This window comes from Scyliorhinus canicula, chromosome 9, assembly GCF_902713615.1.
Source record: "Scyliorhinus canicula chromosome 9, sScyCan1.1, whole genome shotgun sequence".
NCBI lineage: Eukaryota > Metazoa > Chordata > Chondrichthyes > Carcharhiniformes > Scyliorhinidae > Scyliorhinus > Scyliorhinus canicula.
The window spans coordinates 181,577,336-181,596,600 of record NC_052154.1 but is presented as its reverse complement, the minus strand read 5'-3'; the positions used below and the strand labels follow the sequence as shown (position 1 = coordinate 181,596,600).

Genomic DNA, 19,265 nt, shown 5'->3' with positions numbered 1-19,265 from the left:
ATCTATGTGTTGAGTCAGAGGAAATGGGGGAAGGTACTAAATGAGTACTTTGCATCAGTGTTCACCAACGAAAAGGACTTTGTCAAAGGTGGGGGGGCACGGTAGCATAGTGGTTAGCATAGTTGCTTCACAGCTCCAATGTAGATTCCCACTTGGGTTACTGTCTTTACGGAGTTGGCACATTCTCCTCATGTCTGTGTGGGTTTCCTCCGGGTGCTCCGCTTTCCTCCCATAGTCCAGAAATGTGCAGGTTAGGTGGATTGGCCACGCTAAATTGCCCTTAGTGTCCAAAAAGGTTGGATTATGGGAATAGGGAGGGTGTGGGCTTAGGTAGGGTGCTCTTTCCAAGAGCCGGCGCAGACTCAATGGGCCCTATAGTCTCCTCCTGCACTGTAAATTCTATGATCTATGATTCTCGGGTAAGGTGTGTGGATAGTCTGGGTATGTTGACATCAAAATAGAGGTGGTATTGGGTGTTTTAAAAGACATCAAGGTAGATAAGTCTTCTGGGCCGGATGGAATTTACCCCAGAATACTGAGGGAAGCAAGGGAGGAAATTGCTGGTGCCTTGACTGACATTTTTGTATCCTCATTGGCTACAGGTGAGATCCCAGAGGACTGGAGACTAGCTAATGTGGTACCACCATTTAAGAAAGGAGGCAGGGATAATCCAGGAAACTATAGGCTGGTGAGCCTCACGTCGGTAGTAGGTAAATTATTGGAGAGAATTCTCAGGGACAGGATTTATACCCATTTGGAAACAAATGGACTCATCAGCCATTGACAGCATGGTTTTGTGAAGGGAAGGTCGTGCCTCACTAACTTGATCGAGTTTTTTTGAGGAGGTGACAAAGATGATTGATATGGGGAGGGCGGTGGATGTTGTTTACATGGACTACAGTAAAGCCTTTTGAAAAGGTGCCTCATGGCAGACTGGTACAAAAGGTGAAGTCACACGGGATCAGAGGTGAAGTGGCAAGATGGATATAGAACTGGCTCAGTCAGGAGTTTGAATTGTTGAGTGGGGATGGGTTTCACTATCTGCAGGCGAGAGACTTTGTACGAAGGCAGGTTTTGGCCTTTCCGCTTCTCCCGCCACATGGGGATACAGGATAAGGTATTTTAAAAATGTGAGTGGGGGAAGGGAAGGTCTTGTTAATTTATAAAGAGCTCATGGAGTGGAAGGGAACCCAGATACGGGAGGTAGAGCGCAAGTGGGAAGAGAATCTGGGTAAGGAGCTCGATGCAGGTCTGTGGGAGGATGCTCTGAGTAGAGTCAACACGTCCTCATCATGTGCCAGGCTCAGCCTGATACAATTCAAGATGGTTCGCTGGGCACACATTACAGTGGCCCGGATGAACAAGTTTTTTGGGGTGAAGGACAGGTGTGCGAGGTGGCCCACAAATCATGTTTACATGTTTTGGGCGTGTCTGAAACTTAGGAGATTCTGGCAGGGATTTGCAGATGTCATGTCCACGGTGCTAAAAATGAGGGTGGTGCTGAGTCCAGAGTTGCCGATCTTTGGAGTGTTGGAAGACCTGGAAGTCCTGGGGCAAGAGAGGCTGACGTTTTGGCCTTTGCTTCCTTGGTAACCCAGAGACGGATCCTATTATCGTGGAGGGACTCGAAGCCCCCGAAATCAGAGTTTGGGTTAGCGACATGGCTGGGTTTCTCAGGCTTGAGAAAATCAAGTTCGCCCTGAGAGAATCAATGTTAGGGTTCGTCCAGAGGTGGCAGCTGTTTATAGACTTCTTTGGGGAAAACTAAACTGTTGGCAGACACAATGTAGGAGGGGGTGTTAGGGGGAGTTAGTTTAGTTTAGGCGGGATCAGCAAGTCGAGGAGGGACTGAGGAATTGTGTCAAAAAGCCATGTTGGCTGGTTGTTGTGGTTGTTGGTTGGGGGCAGGTTATTATGGAATAATAATTACTTTATGGAAAGTTGTGACTAGTGGTGTTCCACAGGGATCGGTGCTGGGGCCTCTGTTGTTTGTGGTATACATAAACGATTTGGAGGAAAATGTAGCCGGTCTGATTAGCAAGTTCATAGTTGGCACCAAGGTTGGTGGAATGGCAGATAGCGTCGAGGATTGTCAGAAAATACAGCAGGACATAGATAAGTTGGAGACTTGGGTAGAGAAATAGCAAATGGAGTTTAATCCAGACAAATGAGAGGTAATGCATTTTGGTAGGTCTAACATAAGAGGGGAAATATGCAGTTAATGGCAAAACACTTAGGAATATAGTAAGTCAGATAGATCTGGACATACAGGTCCACAGATCTTTGAAAGTGGAAAAGATAGTCAAGAATGCATTATGGACTGCTTGGCTTTATTGCATGGGGCATCGAGAATAAAAACTGATAAGTCATGCAAGTTGTATAGAAAGTTGGGACGGCCACATTTGGAATATTGCACACAATTCTGGTCCCCACACTACCAGAAGGATGTGGAGGCTTTGGAGAGGGTGCAGAGGAGGTTTACCAGGATGTTGCCTGATTTAGAGGGTGCTAGCTATGCAGAGAGGCTGAATAGACTTGGACTATTTTCATTAGAATGACGGCGGTTGAGGGGCGATCTGGTAGAGGTCTACAAGATTATGAGGGGCATGGGAAGGCACTCTTTCGCATGGTGGAGGGGTCAGTCACCAGGGGGCATCGTTTAAGGCCTTTAGGGGAAATGTTCAAGGGAGGTTTTTTTTTTTACGCAGAGGGTGGTGAATGCCTGGAACTCGCCAACAGGGGAGGTTGTGGAAGCAGATACATTAACGGCATTCAAAAGACATCTCGACAAATATATGGATAGAATGGGTATAAAGGAATACAGCACTCGGAAGCATTGAGGGTTTTGGTCAAGGGTGGTATCATGACCGGTACAGGCCTGGAGGGCCGAAGGGCCTGTTTATGTGTTGTATTGTTCTTTGTTACCTTTAGACTTCACTGTTGAAATGTACTTCTGGCTGATCTCAAACATTCTACCCTGAGTAAACCTGGGGTCATTCAAAACTCAGTTGCATGTGGTCTTAAATTCCTGACCATCCAGCACCCTTTTGCTCACTGACCGACACTGGCTCCTTGTCAAATGATGCCTCGATTTTAAAATTCTCACTCTTGTTTTCAAATAGTCCGTGTCCTCACTCCTCCCTACCTGCAATCACCCCACAACCCTCCAAAATGTCTGCACTTTCGAAAACCTGGCGCCTTGAGCAGCTACCATGGTTAGCTGCATCTTCAGCTATGTTCACACCGAGCTCTGGAACTCCCTTCCCAATAATCCCCAACTCTCTTTCCTCCTTAAAATCTACGTCTTTTCATCAAGCATCTTCCTCAATATCACCTCATCTGGCTGGATTTAACTTTTTTCAAATATAGATTTAGAGTACCCAATTATTTTTTTTTCCCCAATTAAGATTGGCATGGCCAATCTACCTATCCTGTACATCTTTGGGTTGTGGGGGTGAAGCCCACGCAGACATGGGGAGACTGTGCAAACTCCACACGACCAGTGACCCAGGGCCGGGATTTGAACCCGGGTCCTCAGCGCCGTAGTCCCAGTGTGCCACCGTGCTGCTGCCGCCCCTAATTTTGCTCTATAGCACTCCTGTGAAACAAGATGAGACATGGTATTATATTAAAGACACTATACAGGATGTTTTTGCAGGAGCCTACAAGTGTGGTCTAGTGATCAGTCAACTAGCTTCAAAAATCAGCATTACAAATTGTCTTGCCTCTTCCAGAATGTTGCTATGTCTATGTCTTCCAAAGATGACCAATTTGCTATGCCCCAAATCAATTAACATTTCAACATCTTTAGAACTACTCATTGTTTCACATGCCCCATATAAAATAAGATTATTAAGAGCCAGTTATATTCTTGAAATTAATAGGCAGTGGGGGTTTAACAGCAAAAATGTTCAGTAGTTCATGAAAAATAAAAAGTGCAGAGTGCACATCTTGAATGTTAGAAGTATAGATATTGGTTTTTCTGCAACCCACTGCCCCCTAGTGTAAATTCTATCTAAACAAGAGGGTTCTATTGTAACTTATTTTGTTTTTAAATCTACAATTTTGCACTCATCTTGGTGTTCTTGCAAATGTTCTTGCAAGAACACAGTGGGAAGGGGCAAGGCCATATTAAATGGCTCATCTGAAATTGCCAAAGGGAAAGTCAAACGAGTCTTCGTTTTAAAAGAAACTTTGCAAGTTGAACAAATGCAATTTTCTTTTTTAAACTTGTACTGTTTGAAAGGCGGGGTCATAGAATATTTAACGCTGAGTTAGATAGATTCTTAATTGCAAGAATAGTCAAAGAGTGCAGGCGGTAGGGAGGAAAGTGGGGTTACGGCCATGATCTGATCAGCCATGATCTTATTGAATTACAGAGCAGGCTCGAGGGGCCAAATGGCCCACGCTTGCTTCCAATTTGTATGTTTGTAAATATATATTAATTGTAAATATAACGCAAAACATTCACAAAGAATAAAGAAAATTACAGCACAGAACAGGCCCTTTGGCCCTCCAAGCCTGCACCGACCATGCTGCCTGTCTGAACTAAAACGCCCTACCATTCCGGGGACCATATCCCTCTATTCCTATCCTATTCATGTATTTGTTCAAGATGCCCCTTAAAAGTCACTATCGTATCTGCTTCCACTACCTCCCACGGCAGCGAGTTCCAGGCTCCCACCACCCTCGTGTAAAAAAACCTGCCTCGTACATCTCCTTTAACCTTGCCCCTCGCACCTTAAACCTATGGCCCCTAGTAATTGACTTTTCAACCCTGGGAATAAGCTTCTGGCTATCCACTCTGCTCATGCCCCTTATAATCTTGTCGACTTCTATCAGGTCGCCCCTCAACCTCTCTCGTTCCAGCAAGAACAAAACGAGTTTCTCCAACCTCTCCTCATAGTCAATGCCCTCCATACCAGACAAATCCTGGTAAATCTTTTCTGTACCCTCTCCAAAGCCTCCATGTCCTTCTGGTAGTGTTACTTAAAATAGAATTGCTGGAAACACACGGGGTTACACCCATCTATACACATCTTGTTTTGTGCTTGCAAAAATCTGTCCTTGGAATATGTCCTTAACCTCCAATACACATGCTGTGTTTCACAAATTCAGTTACGCAATTCTGGGTAGATTGGGAGGTGGAGGGCTGATTACTAATATATTTCTTCAAAACCATGATAGACATCAGCACATTTCCCAAGTATGTCTCAATTACTGTAGATTGTTGAATATTGCATAAAAAGTTTAAAATATCAAATTCAAATTATTTACCTTGAATAATTTGGTGAAAACATCATGACTATAATTGTGGATTGAATGGGTCAATATGCTGTCTTTCCACACCTGGGGACCAGTGTTAAAATCAGAAGATGGGATAAAAGTTCTTCATTTCCACTGGCTGCAGGGGTTATACTGTAAATGTATAGCAAGCAAAAAGTTCTTAACAATGAAAAACGTAGCATAATCTGATGACTCTAAGGTTAGGATTAATGCATTCTATGGTGCAGAGTAGGTGTGAAGACTCCTCTGCAGCCAACTGTTCTTAGGCCAACACAGGATGTAGGAAAGTGGTTCATTCCAAAAACTAACAGATTTTGAGGTAAAATGGTTCCCAAAACAAATAAAATAAACATTGGCACCAGAAGTGCCAACTGCTAAAGGATGTGCAGGTTGACGGGGAATGTGTAACAACCAGACAGTCGAGCAGAACCAGGTAGGAAGTACAGGAGTCTCCCAAGTGTACCTCGCTCTCCAACCACTATCTCAAACGACTATTTACTTGGGTAAACGGGAACAGTTTTGGGGAAGATAGAGAAGTTGCACCTCAACAGGGATGGGATGGGAGCATTATCTTGGCAGGGTAGTCTGCTAGTGTTTGAAGAGACTTTAAAAAGTTTATCAGTAGGGTGAGAAACTGAGAGTCAGAAGGAAGAGAAGCGAAACTGGAAATAGAAGAAAGTACACGCACTAAATGGTAGACTCCGGAGAAGGTAGAGGAACAAAAACACCTTGGACTGCACATCCTCAGGTCCCTGAAGGTCACAGGACAGGTAGATAAGCTGGTCAACAAGGCATAGGTGGTATTTTTCTTTATTGGCCCAAGACCTAAAGTAATGAGCAGGGAGGTTCTGGTAGAACGGCATAAAACATTGGGACGGTCACAGCGAGAGTACTGAGTAGAGTTCTGGTCACTGCAACATAGGCGAGATGTGATAGCACGCAGGAGGATACAGATTTACGAGGATGTTGCCAACAATGGAGAATTTCAGCTGAGTAAAGATTGGATAGGCCAAGGTTATACATAGAACATACAATGCAGAAGGAGGCCATTCGGCCCCTCGAGTCTGCACCGATCCACTTAAGCCCTCACTTCCACCCCATCCCCCTAACCCAATAACCCCTCCTAACCTTCTTGGTCACAAAGGGCAATTTACCATGGCCAATCCACCTAACCTGCACGTCTTTGGACGGTGGGAGGAAACCCATGCAGACACAGGGAGAACGTGCAGACTCCGCACAGACAGTGACCCAGCGGGGAATCGAACACGGGACCCTGCCGCTGTGAAGCCACAGTGCTATTACTTGTGCTACCGTGCTGCCCTAAAAAAGTTATGTTCTTTAAACAGAGACAGTTCAGAGAAACTTTCATCGAAAATTAGGAAGGGCATAGGTAAAGTGGTTAGAAAGGGCCTATTTCAGCACAGGGGTCAATAACCAGGGATATTAATTTAAAATAATTGGTAGAGACACTGGGAGGAGAGTAACTTTTCACCCAGAGGATGGTGGGGGTCTGGAATTCTGCCTGAAAGAGTCAAGAGGGTGTCAAACCCTCTTCACGTTTTTAAAAAAATGAAATGAACTGAGGTGCTGTAACCGACAGGGCTTTGGACCGTTACAAAACGTGAAATTAACATGTTCCGGATGGAGGTCGAGGACTCCATTTCACAGTATGCCCAAGAGTTGCAGACCATGTGGCAGGGTGACAGGCTGCACTCCCACCATTCTAATTCTTTTTTGCAATTAAAGAGCTTGGTCATCCGGGACATCAGAATGCACTTGCGTGGTGCAAAAACAAAAATCATGTGCCCCAATATACTATAAAAAAGGAGGATCCAGTGACAGAGAGGACTCAGGCGACGTGGAGAAGGAACTACCGTGGGAGGACGCAGAGACAGAGGGAAGAGACGCCACCATCCAGCGTGAAAAATAGCAAGAAGGGACTTCCGGTTGCGGTGATGGGGAGCTAAGCCGCACGTTCGGTAGCTCCCGCTATGTTTGGTCTTTTGGGCTCTTTTAAGGGCCCGTTGTGGTGCTGGTTGGACTTTTCCCAGTGTGGGAACAAATCCACTGCGCTCTTCTGCCGGTGGATGGACTGGACCAGGAGCGGAGCGGTTAAAAAAAATCGGCTTTGGAGCAGAGAAAGGTGCGAGGCAGGAGAAACAAGATGGCGGCGGGCGGGGAGCCGGCAGCGTGGCAGCAGTGGGCGCAGGAGCAGCTTCAGCGATGCTTCAGAGAGCTGAAGGCTGAGCTTTTGGAACCGCTGAAGGCCTCGCTGGACAAGCTCATGGCGACTCCGACGGCCCAGGGTGTCGAGATCCGGGAGCTACGGCAAAAGGCCTCGGAGAGCGAGGACGAAATCCTAGTCCTGGCAGTGAAGGTGGAGTCGCACGAGGCGCGCCACAAGAAATGGCAAGCGAGGCTGGAGGAGATAGAGAAATGCTCCCGTCGGAAGAACTTGCAGATCCTGGGCCTCCCGGAGGGGCTGGAAGGTTCGGACTTGGGGGCCTATGTGGCGGTGATGTTGAACTCGCTCATGGGCGCGGGGTCATTCCAGGGACCTTTGGAACTGGAGGGTGCCCATCGAGTGCTGTTGAGGAAGCCCAAGCCGAATCAGCCGCCCAGGGAGGTGCTGGTCCGTTTTCACCGCTTCGTTGACCGTGAGTGTGTGCTGAGATGGGCGAAGGAGAGGAGCAGCAAGTGGGAGAATGCAGAGATTCGGATTTATCAGGACTGGAGTGCAGAGGAGGCAAAAAGAAGGGCTGGTTTTAATCGGACGAAGGCAGTGCTTCACAAGAAGGGGGTGAAGTTTGGCCTGTTACAGCCGGCACGCCTCTGGGTCACTTACAAAGACCGCCAGCTCTACTTCGATTCCCCGGAGGATGCCTGGGCCTTCATCCAGGCAGAGAAGTTGGACTCGAACTGAGGACTGGGGGGGGGGCTGGGGACTGATGTACATAGTCCGGAGACTTTGTCCTCCATGGTATCCTTTCATTTTTCTGGTTGTGGTTGTTAATGTCTTTTTGCCCTTTTTTTTTTTGCTTTTTCACGTTTTTGGGGCTCTTATTTATTCATTTTGGTGCTTTCTTGTTTTTTCACTGGAGGGCTGGGGAGCTGTTCGCAGGCCCGCGGGGTCACGCGCTCTTCTTTTTCCCGCGTGTCGGGTCGGGGGCGACGTCCGAGATGGAAGCACGGGCTTTCTTCCCATGCTGGAGGAGCAGTGGGCGGGACCGGCACTGCGTGGGGGGAGTGGTGGTTGTGTTGCACTGGGGAGGGTCATTGGGGTGGCGGGAGCAGCCGGGGTCAGCAGGAGTTGGCTGACTTCCGGAAGTACGATGGAAGGGATTACGCAGCTAGGGAGGTACCGGGTTGCTGCTGGAGGGGCTGAAGGGGAACTGTTGGCGATGGGGGGAGTTGGGAGGAGCGTCTGCCACCGTCGGCAACCAGCCTGGCGTGTTTTGTGTGCATGTGCTGAGCCACGGCAGTCATGGCTGACCGGCGCAGGGTGCGGGGGAGGACTCCCCCGATTCGGCTGGTCACATGGAACTTGAGGGGGCTGAATGGACCGGTGAAGCGGTCCCGGGTCTTGGCGCACTTGAAGGGGCTGGGTGCGGACGTAGCCATGCTCCAGGAGACGCACCTTAAGGTGGCGAACCATGTGAGGCTGAGGAGAGGTTGGGTTGGGCAGGTGTTCCACTTGGGGCTAGATGCGAAGAATCGAGGGGTGGCGATTTTAGTTGGTAAGAGCTTGTCGTTTGTGGCGTCGAGTGTGGTGGCGGATAGCTGTGGCAGATACGTAATGGTGACTGGTAGGTTTCAAGGGGAGCGGGTGGTTCTGGTTAATGTTTACGCCCCCAATTGGGACGATGCAGGTTTCATGCGGCGAATGTTGAGCCGGATTCCGAACCTGGAGTCGGGGGGCTTGATTTTGGGAGGGGATTTCAATACGGTGCTGGACCCAGCTCTGGATCGTTCGAGGTCTAAGACAGGCAAGAGGTCTGCGGTGGCCACAGTGCTGAAGGAGTTAATGGATCAGATGGGAGGGGTAGATCCTTGGAGGTTTTTGAGGCCGGGAGGTAGGGAGTTCTCCTTTTTCTCCCATGTCCACAAGGCTTATTCCCGGATTGATTTTTATGTACTCAACAGGGCGCTTATCCCGAGAGTGGTGGGGGCGGAGTATTCGGCGATAGTCATATCGGACCATGCTCCGCATTTGGTGGACCTGGAGCTGGGGGAGAGGAAGGATCAACGCCCGTTGTGGAGGCTAGATGTGGGACTTCTGTCAGAGGAGGAAGTACGTGGGCGGGTCCGTAGGTGCATAGAGGGGTATTTGGAGGCTAATGATAATGGGGAGGTGCAAGTTGGGGTGGTCTGGGAAGCGTTGAAGGTGGTGGTTAGAGGGGAGCTAATATCTATTTGGGCGCACAGGGAAAGGGGGGGGGGGGGGACCGGCTGTCGTTGTATGCAGATGATTTACTGCTGTGTATTGCGGATCCGGTGGGGGGATGCCTGAGGTGTTGAGGATACTTGGGGAGTTTGGGGATTTTTCGGGCTATAAGCTCAATGTGGGAAAGAGTGAGCTGTTTGTGCTGCACGTGGGGGTCCAGGAGAGGGGAAGGCTTTTTTTAGGAGGGTTAATAAGAGTATTCTGGGGTTCGTGTGGGCGCGGAAGGCCCCGAGAGTGAGGAGGGTATTCTTGGAGCGAGGCAGGGAGGTGGGTGGTTTGGCGTTGCAAATGTGGCGATGATCCTTAGGTGGGTGATGGAGGAGGATGGAGGCGGCGTCCTGTGGACACGACTTTGGAGGCACTGGTGACAGCCCCGCTCCCACTCCCCCCCCGGCAAAGTATTCTACGAGTCCAGTAGTGGCGGCTTCCCTCAAAATTTGGGGCCAGTGGAGGCGGCATAGGGGGGAAGTGAAGGCATCAATCTGGACCCCGATACGGGGCAACTATCGGTTTGCACCAAGGAGAATAGATGGTGGTTTTTTGAATTGGCATAGGGCAGGCATCAGGCGGAAGGGGGACCTCTTCCTCGACGGGAAGTTTGCGACTTTAGAGGAGCTGGAGGGGAATTGGGGTCTCCCCCCCCCGGGAATACTTTCAGGTACATGCAGGTTAGGGCCTTTGTTAGGCGGCAGGTGGCGGAGTTTCCGCTACTGCCGCCAAGAGGGGTGCAGGATAGGGTGCTCTCGGAGACGTGGGTCAGAGAGGGTAGGATCTCAGCAATTTATCAGGTGATGCAGGAGGGGAGGAGGCCTTGGTGGAGGAGCTGAAAGTGAATTGGTAGGAGCTGGGGGAGGAGATCGACAAGTGGACGTGGGCAGACGCCCTGGGGAGGGTGAACCTGTCCCCTTCTTGCGCTTGGCTCAGCTTAATTCAACTGAAGGTTCTGCATAGGACGCATATGACTGGGACCAGGTTGAGCCGATTCTTTGGGGGTGAGGACACGTGTGGGAGGTGTTTGGGAGGCCCAGCGAATCACACCCACATGTTCGGCGTTGGAGGGGTTCTGGAAGGGGGTGGCAGGGATCCTGTCCAGGGTGGTTGGTTCCAGGGTGGCACTGGGCTGGGGGCTTGCTATTTTTGGGGTAGCATCGGAGCCCGGAGTGCAGGAGGCGAGAGAGGCCGGTATTCTGGCCTTTGCGTCCCTAGTAGCCCGGCGAAGGATCCTTTTACAGTGGAGGGACGCGAAGCCCCCGAGCCCGGAGTCCTGGATCAGCGACATGGCTGGGTTCATTAAACTGGAGGGTCAAGTTTGCCCTGAGGGGGGCTCTGCAAGGGTTCTTTCGGCAGTGGCAGCCTTTTCTTGATTTCCTGGCGGAGTGTTAGAGGGTGGTCAATTTCAGCAGCAACACGGGGGCGGGGGGGGTGTTATGTTAAGGGGGTTTGTTTTTGCAACTATAAGTTTGTTACTTTTTGCTTTGTATGGGGGGGGGCTTTTGTTTCTGTTTTTTCTACACCTTGTTTATTTTATTGTTGAGAGAAAATTTTGTTTTTGAAAAATTTGAATAAAAATCATTTAAAAAAAAAAAGAAAAATAGCAAGACATTATTTTATAGGAAGCCGTAGAGTCTTTTGCAAGAGCAATAGTCAAATATTAACCAGTTACAGCAGGTAATTTGGCTCAATGTATCCCTGTTGGCCGAGAAAGAGCTACCGTGCTTAATCCCTCCATCTCGGTCCTTCAACAATCCGGTTCGGGAATAGTAACTTTTTGTTTAAAGGAGACAAAATTTGAAATCCCAGTTACCTACTAAAGAATAAAGCCAGAAGATTGCACCGTTTTAAACAACCAAATAAGCTTCACTGGACAAGATCAGAAAGTTAAACAATTTGCAATATCTAGCTTATACTCTTGCATTCAGATGTCAGGTTGTTCACATTAGAAAAATTAGAAAAGCAGATTATTTAAATGGAGCGAACTGACAGAATGCAACAGTACAGGAATGCATGGGGGAACTGCAGCAACTGTTCATTCCTGTCCGGCACAAAAAGCAAAATGGGTAAGAGGGCCAATTCATGATTTACAAAAAAAATTAGAAATAGTATCCGATTCAAGGAAGAAGCATACAGATTGGCCAAGAAAAATAATAGGTCTGAGAATTGGGAGCAGTTTAGAATTCAGCAACGGATGACGGGATTGATCAAGAAGGGGAAAGTACAGTACGAAAGTAAGCTTCCAGGGAACATAAAGACTGACACTAAGATGTTCTATAGGTATGTGGAGAGAAAGAGATTGGTAAAGACAAATGTAGGCCCCCTACAGGCATAAACAGGGGAATGCATAATAAGGGACAACAAAATGGCTGAGCTATTGAATACATACTTTGGTTCTGTCTTCACAAATGAGGACACAAATCAGATACCAGAAATTTGGAGAATGAAAGGTTTAGTGAGAGGGAAGAACTCGGGGAGATCAACATTAGTAGAGAAATGGTGCTGGGAAAACTGATAGGATTGAAGGCGTATAAATCCCCAGGGCCTGAGAATCTGCATCCCAGAGTGCTTAAGGAGGCGGCTCTGGAAATAGTGGATGCATTGGTGGTCATCTTCCGGGATTCTATAGACGCTGGAACAGTCCCTGCAGATTGGAGGGTAGCTAATGTCACTCCAATATTCAAAAAGGGAGGTAGAGAGAAAGCAGGGAATTATAGACCTGTAAGCCTAACGTCGGTAGTGGGGAAAATTCTTGAATCCATATCAAGGACTTTATAGCGGAACATTTAGAAACCAGTCAGGATCAATCAGAGTCAGCATGGATTTATGAAGGGGAAATCCTGCTTGGCAAATTAGTTGTAATTCTTTGAAGATGTAACCAGCACAGTTGACAAGGGGAGCCACTCGATGTGGTATGTTTGGACTTTCAGAAGCCTTGCATCAGAGACTATTGTGCAAAATTAAAGCGCTTGGGACTTTGGGGGGGGGGGGGGGGGGGGGGGGGGGGGTGGATAGAAAACTGGTTGGGAGAGAGGAAACAAAGTAGGAATTAATGGGTCCTTTTCAAATTGGCAGGCAGTAACTAGTGGGGTCCCACAGGAATCGGTGCTGGGACCCCAGCTATTCACAATATATATTAATGATTTGGATGAGGGAACAAAATGTAACATCTCAGAGTTTGCAGATGATATCAAGTTGGGTGGGAGGGTGAACTGTGACGAGGATGCAGGGATCCTACAGCATGACCTGGACAGGTTGGGCATATGGTTAAATCAATGGCAGGTGCAGTATAATTTGAATAAGTGTGAGGTTATTCACTTTGGAAGCAAAAACAGGAAGGCAGATTACTACTTTTGGAAGAGGAGAGTGTGCAGAGGGACCTGGGTGTCCTTGTGCACCAGTCGCTGAAGGTAAGCATGCAGGTGCAGCAGGCGGTAAAGAAGGCTAATGGTATGTTGGACTTCATTGCGAGAGGTTTCCAGTACAGAGGAAGGGATGTGTTTCTGCAGTTATACAGGGCCTTGGTGAGGTCACACCTAGAATATTGTGTGTAGTTTTGGTCTCCTGTTCTGACGAAAGATGTTCTTGCTCTCTCGGGGGAATGCAGCAAAGGTTTACCAGACTGATTCCAGGGATGGCGGGACTGTCATATGAGGAGAGATTGACTAGGTTAGGATTGTTTGGAATTCATTACCACAGGAAATAGTTGATTCTAAAACATTGAATATATTTATGAGGTGGTTAGATATAGCACTTAGAGAGAATGGGATCAAAGGCTATGGAGAGAAAGCAGGATTAGACTATTGAGTTGGATGATCAGCCATGATCGTAATAAGTGGCGGAGCAGGCTCGAAGGGCCAAAAGTTCTCCTCCTGCTCCTATCTTCTATGTATCTATGTACAAAGGATCTGGGTGTCCTTTTACCGGGAACACAAAAAGCTAGCATGCAAGTTCAGTAAGAGATGAGAACATCAAAAGTAATGTTATCTTTTATTGTCAGAGGGGTAGAGTGTATATAAAATGGACAGACTGCACAGAGAGCGCTGCATGCAGTTTGATCTTAACTTAAATAGGGATACACATGCATTGGAGGCAATTCAGGCCGATTCCTGGGAACAAAATGGCATTCTCCGGCTTCTATTTCTTATGTTCTTAATTAGTGCCAAACCAACTCTCTAAAAACGGAGACTTGTAGCTCCAGTTAATTATTGCAGATTTGTTAACAATTAAAACTTATCCTTTGTTTCTCATCTCTCCCTCAATTCCATCTTTCTTCCCTCTTTATTTTATATACTGTACACGATTTACCTCATCTTACGAAGGTTGAGCAGGTTCAGCCTATGCTCATTCGAGTTTAGAAAAGAGAGGTGATCTTTTTTGAAAGAAATAAGATCACGAGGAGATTTGACTGGGCAAATGCTATGGGGGAGGGAACATACTCACCTCAAGGGAATTTAGAACTAGGAGACATAGTCCTCGGATAAGGGGCTGCCCCTTTAAGACAAATGAAGATTTTTTTTTAATTTCACAGGGCCATGAATCTCTGGGACTCTCTAACCAAGCAGTGGAGACCGAGTCACTGAATATATTCAAATCTGGGAGCGACAAGAGTTTTGAACTATAGGATATTCAGGGGTCAAGGAGAGCAGGTAGAAAAGTGAAATTCAGACCAAGATCAGATCAGCCATGATTTTGTTGAATGGCAGAGCAGGCTCAAGGAGCTAAATGGCATTCTCCTATTTGTTATTTTCTTAATTACTGCCAAACAACCTATTTAACTACAGAGACTCGTAGCTCCAGTTAAATATTGCAGATTTGTTAACAATTAAAACTTATCCTTTGTTTCTCATCTCTCCCTCAATTCCATCTTCCTTCCCTCCTTATTTTATATACTGTACATGATTTACCTCATCTTATGAAGGTTGAGCAGGTTCAGCCTATGCTCACTGGAGTTTAGAAAAGAGAGGTGATCTTTTTGAAATAGTTGATTCTAAAACATTGAATATATTCAAGAGGCGGCTGGATATACCACTTGGGGAGAATGGGATCAAAGGCTAGGGAGAGAAAACAGGATTAGGCTATTGAGTTGGATGATCAGCCATGATCGTAATAAATGGCAGAGCAGGCTCAAAGGGCCAAAAGATCTGTTAACAATTGAAACTTATTCTTTGTTTCTCATCTCTCCCTCAATTCCATCTTCCTTTCCTCTTTATTTTGTTTACTGTACATGATTTGCCATTGAACTAAATATTCAAACACAGACTTGCTACTTCAGATTGCGCAACAGATTCTCCAATTTGGTTGATTGAAGCACAATGGCCAGCATCCTGTAATCAGTGTAAAGTGGCGGCATTAGCCGCTGACTGCATTTAAAACCACGTACCTACCTTTTACATTGGCTGCAGCGTGAAAGTGCTCACCCAGCTACAATCTGGATCAATTGACATACTGAATGTGATCGAGTGGCACGGTGCGATCCCGACGAAGCCACGACCCCGCTAACATGACGTGCCAAAGACACACCCTTAAAAGGTCTGTCCTCAACTCCATTACAGGCAAATGGTTTTTAGTGATATCAATTTCTAATTTGATCTACTTTCAATTTAATTTCCTTCCCGCCACCACTACCCATGCCCCCATGCCCCCCAGCCCCCCCCCCCCCCCCCCCCCCCTCCCCCCGGGGCTCTGATCACTCAGCAGCAAGGGCTCACACACAGCCCATTCTGGTGCACTGAGGCTTCCAGATTAGACTACAAGTGGGTTGTAAGTGTTGCAGTGCCATTGCAACCGTCAATAGCAGTGAACTCCTCAGCATTCGCCACCATTGGGACTTAAAGATTCGGCTACTTTTGCTTGCTCTGCTCACACTGGCCCCAGATGTCCTGTGAAGAACACTATGTCGTTTGGAATTCCAATCACCTCCAAGTTCCTGCACAAAAGGCCACAGGGAGCCTCTGGGCAAGTCCTGGCACCCATTACCTGCAGAATCCAGACCATTTGTATTTCTAGTGCATTAACAGAATTCAAGACGTTTAGCTTTAGAACGCTTCTCAACAACTCATGGCTCTATATATGCCCAACCAAGTCTTGGACATGCTGAGGGAAGGCAAATAAAGTTTATCCTATTTGACAATCCACTTTGTACTATAGGCCGTTAAACTCCTAGTTGCTCACATAATTGAAACTCAACACTCTTGTTCCTTGCAGACCGCAAGCCGATTCTACATTACCTGCCTCCTCACCACATCTCCTTCAAGGTCAACGGTTAACATTTCTTCTAACCGACTTAATAGTAGAAATGCTCACCCTCCTTCAGCTTTTACAGCCTGAATCTTTGTTCCAGACTTGGAAAAACTTAATTATAATACTTGGCATAATCTAATCACTGCATCCTCATTTAGCTCATCTTACCAACGTCAGAATTAATTCTTGGTATGCGTCACTTCAGCGAAGCACAAGATTTTTTGTAAGTTTTACAATCTCGCATCTAGGGTGCGAACATCCCATTATAATAGCTACTGAAAACTGACTGTTCACCCAAACTATCTTTTAAACTCTTGGGAGCGTAGATCAGCACTGATGGCAGATATATGTGATGGAAGCCAAATTGAGAGCGAAAACTCCTGGTCGCTGGACACAAACAGCATATTTGGTTACCCTTTCAGCATTTAAACAGATACTTCATTTCCTAAACTTGCTTAGTTAATAATTTTTCAGTCTTCCCTAGACCCAGGGGAGGAACTAGATGGTTGGAGAATTGCAAACAATACATCCTTGCTTAAAAAAGATTGGAAGGAGAAGCCCAGCAATTTACAGATTAGTCAGTTTAACTTAGGTGGTGGGGAAGTTTCTACAAACAATTATTTACATGTGCCAGGCTCGGCCTGATTCAATTTAAGGTCATTCACCGGGCCCACATGACGGTGGCTCGGATGAGCAAATTCTTTGGGATAGAGGACAAATGCGCTAGGTGCACGGGAGGACCAGTGAACCACGTTTACATGTTTTGGGCATGCCCTAAGCTTAGGGGGTACTGGGAGGGATTTGCGGGCGTCATGTCCCGGGTGCTAAAAACAAGGGTGGCGATGGGTCCAGGGGTGGCAATTTTTGGGGTTTTGGAAGACCCGGGTGTCCAGGGGGAGAAAGAGGACGATGTTTTGGCCTTTGCTTCCCTGATAGCCCGGCGACGAATACTATTGGCGTGGAGGGACTCAAAGCTCCCGAAGACTGAGTTGTGGCTTGCGGACATGTCAAGTTTCCTGGGTATGGAAAAAATTAAGTTCGCCTTGAGGGGATCTGTACAGGGGTTCACCCGGAGGTGGCAACCATTTATTGACTTCTTTGCGGGAGAGTGAGCGTCAGGGGGGGGGGGGGGGGGGGGAGGAGAGAGAGTAGTAGAGTAGGATGGATAAAATGGTGGGTACTACTGGTGGGAGAAGAGCGGGCTTGTGCAGTATGTTACAATTGAAGTATTGAATGTACGTGGATGTTTGCACATTTTTGCCTTTTTTGCTTTCTTTCTGTTGATGTCTGTAACTGTTTACAAAGCCAAAAACTACCTCAATAAAATGGTTTATAAAAAAAAAGAATTGGTAGCCACACAGAAAAATGTAGGTTGATTAGCAAGACCAAGTATGGATTTCTAATGGGAAAATCGTGTTTTGAAGAGGTAACAGAAAGGGTCGGTGAGGGTAATGCTGTTGACGTGGTGTACATGGACTTTCAAAAGGCATTGATACAGTGCCACACAATAGACTTGAGAAAGGTTATAGTTATAGCCCATGGAATAAAAGGGACAGTGGAAATGTGGGATAGTAAATTGACCGAGTAGTAGGAAGCAGAGAGTAATAAATGGTCAATGGGATTTTTCAGGCTGGAGGAAGGTTTGTAGTGGTGTTCCTCAGGGGTCGGCATGGAGACCCTTGTTTTTCTGGATATATATTAATGATCTAGATCTTGGTGTTCAGAGAACAATTTCAAAGTTTATGACACAAAACTTGCAAAGTATTGTAAACTGTGAAGAGGACGGTGTAGAACTTCAAAAGGGCATAGTTGGTGGAGTGGGCAGATGAAGTTCAATGCAGAAAAGTGAGAGATGATCCGTTTTGGTTAAGGGATACAATTCTCAAGGCCCTGTATGCATCTGTGCATTGATTGTTGAAGGTGGCAGGACAGGTGGAAAGAGCAGTTAATAAAGCATACAGTATCCAGGGCTTTATTAATCGCGACTAAAGTTATGCAATACACTAGTTAGTCCTCAGCTGGAGCGTTCTGGGTGCCACACTATAATAAGGATGTGAGAAGGACTGTGGCAGAATTGAGAAATGGGACTGAGAGCGGGTTGTGTACCGATGTAGCCTCATGTAACTTAATTTTTTCACTGCGTGTTGGTGTAAGTACTAAATGAGTTGACGCTGTATATTTGGACAAGGGAAGAGTTGGGACTTTCATTTACAATGATGGTTCTTTGGGGCTTGGCTGTGTATGCTGGGGCTGTGTGCTGAAGGGGATTTCTTGGTTTTCCTGGGACGGGACAAGGAGACCCGGGCGGGGGCCTCCTGGCTGGCAGATTTAAACCGGCCAGTGAACGGGAGTGAGGTGGGGGGAGGGGCTGCGGCCATCGGAGCCTGGTAAACAGGTTTCGGTGAGTCCAGCCAGGGTGAAAGGTTGGGGGAAGGAACGCCGGGGGGGGGGGGGGGTGTTTACAAGAGGAAGTGGAGGGGAGGAGTCTGGGGGGGGCGGTGTCTACAATTCATGGGTGCCATTCCCTCTTTCGGGGATTGGATGGCATTGAATATGGGGGGGGTGGACTATATGTGTCAACGGTGACCAGGTGTTTCCCTGTTTCCCTCCTTGGGAGGTTTAGTTTTATTTGATGCTTATATTGTCGTATTATTTGTTGCTTATATTGTCAGGTGGGCCGTTGTTTGGGGGTGGTGGGATGATGGGATTGTTGTTGTTGATAGGGGGATTGACATTGTATTCATTACTGCTTACTGTTTGTTGGTGGGGGGGTAAATTCTGAAGAAAATAGAGAATAAAAATATTTTTCCAAAAAAAAATAAGGATGTGGACGCATTGGAGAGAGTGAAGAAGAGATTTACAAGCATAGTTCCAGGGATAAGAAACTTCAGTTATGCAGATAGATTTGAGAGGTTGAGATCATTCTCCTTGGAGAGAAGAAGGCTAAGAGGAGATTTGATAGGGGTGTTGAAAATCATGAGGGTCCTGGACAGTGTAAATGGGGAGAAACTGTTGCCACTCGCAAAAGGATCGAGAACGAGAGGGAACAGAGTTAAGCTGATTTGCAAAAGAAGCAAATGTGATGTTAGAAGAAACTTTTTCACACAACAATTGGTTGGGATCTGGAATGCACTGCCTGGAAGTGTGGTGGAGGCAGGTTCAAGCAAGGCATCCGATGATTATTTGAATAGAAGCAATATGCAAAGGTACAGAAAAAATGCAGGAGAATGGCACTAAGTCACAATGCTCACTTGGGAAAGTGGGCTCAGACATAATAGTCTCAAATGGCCTGCTTCCGTGC

At 47.0% G+C, this 19,265-nt stretch overlaps 1 protein-coding gene across 1 annotated transcript in view; it reads right to left on the bottom strand.

Annotated features, from left to right (window-relative positions):
* The window catches only part of LOC119970958 (very-long-chain 3-oxoacyl-CoA reductase-A-like), a 162,773-nt gene extending 159,802 nt beyond the window's left edge, over window positions 1–2,971 (bottom strand). The window contains exon 1 of the mRNA XM_038806069.1: window positions 2,926–2,971. Coding sequence (XP_038661997.1) covers window positions 2,926–2,971 — 46 coding nt within the window. The remainder of the gene's footprint in view (window positions 1–2,925) is intronic.
* Window positions 2,972–19,265: the final 16,294 nt, after the last annotated feature.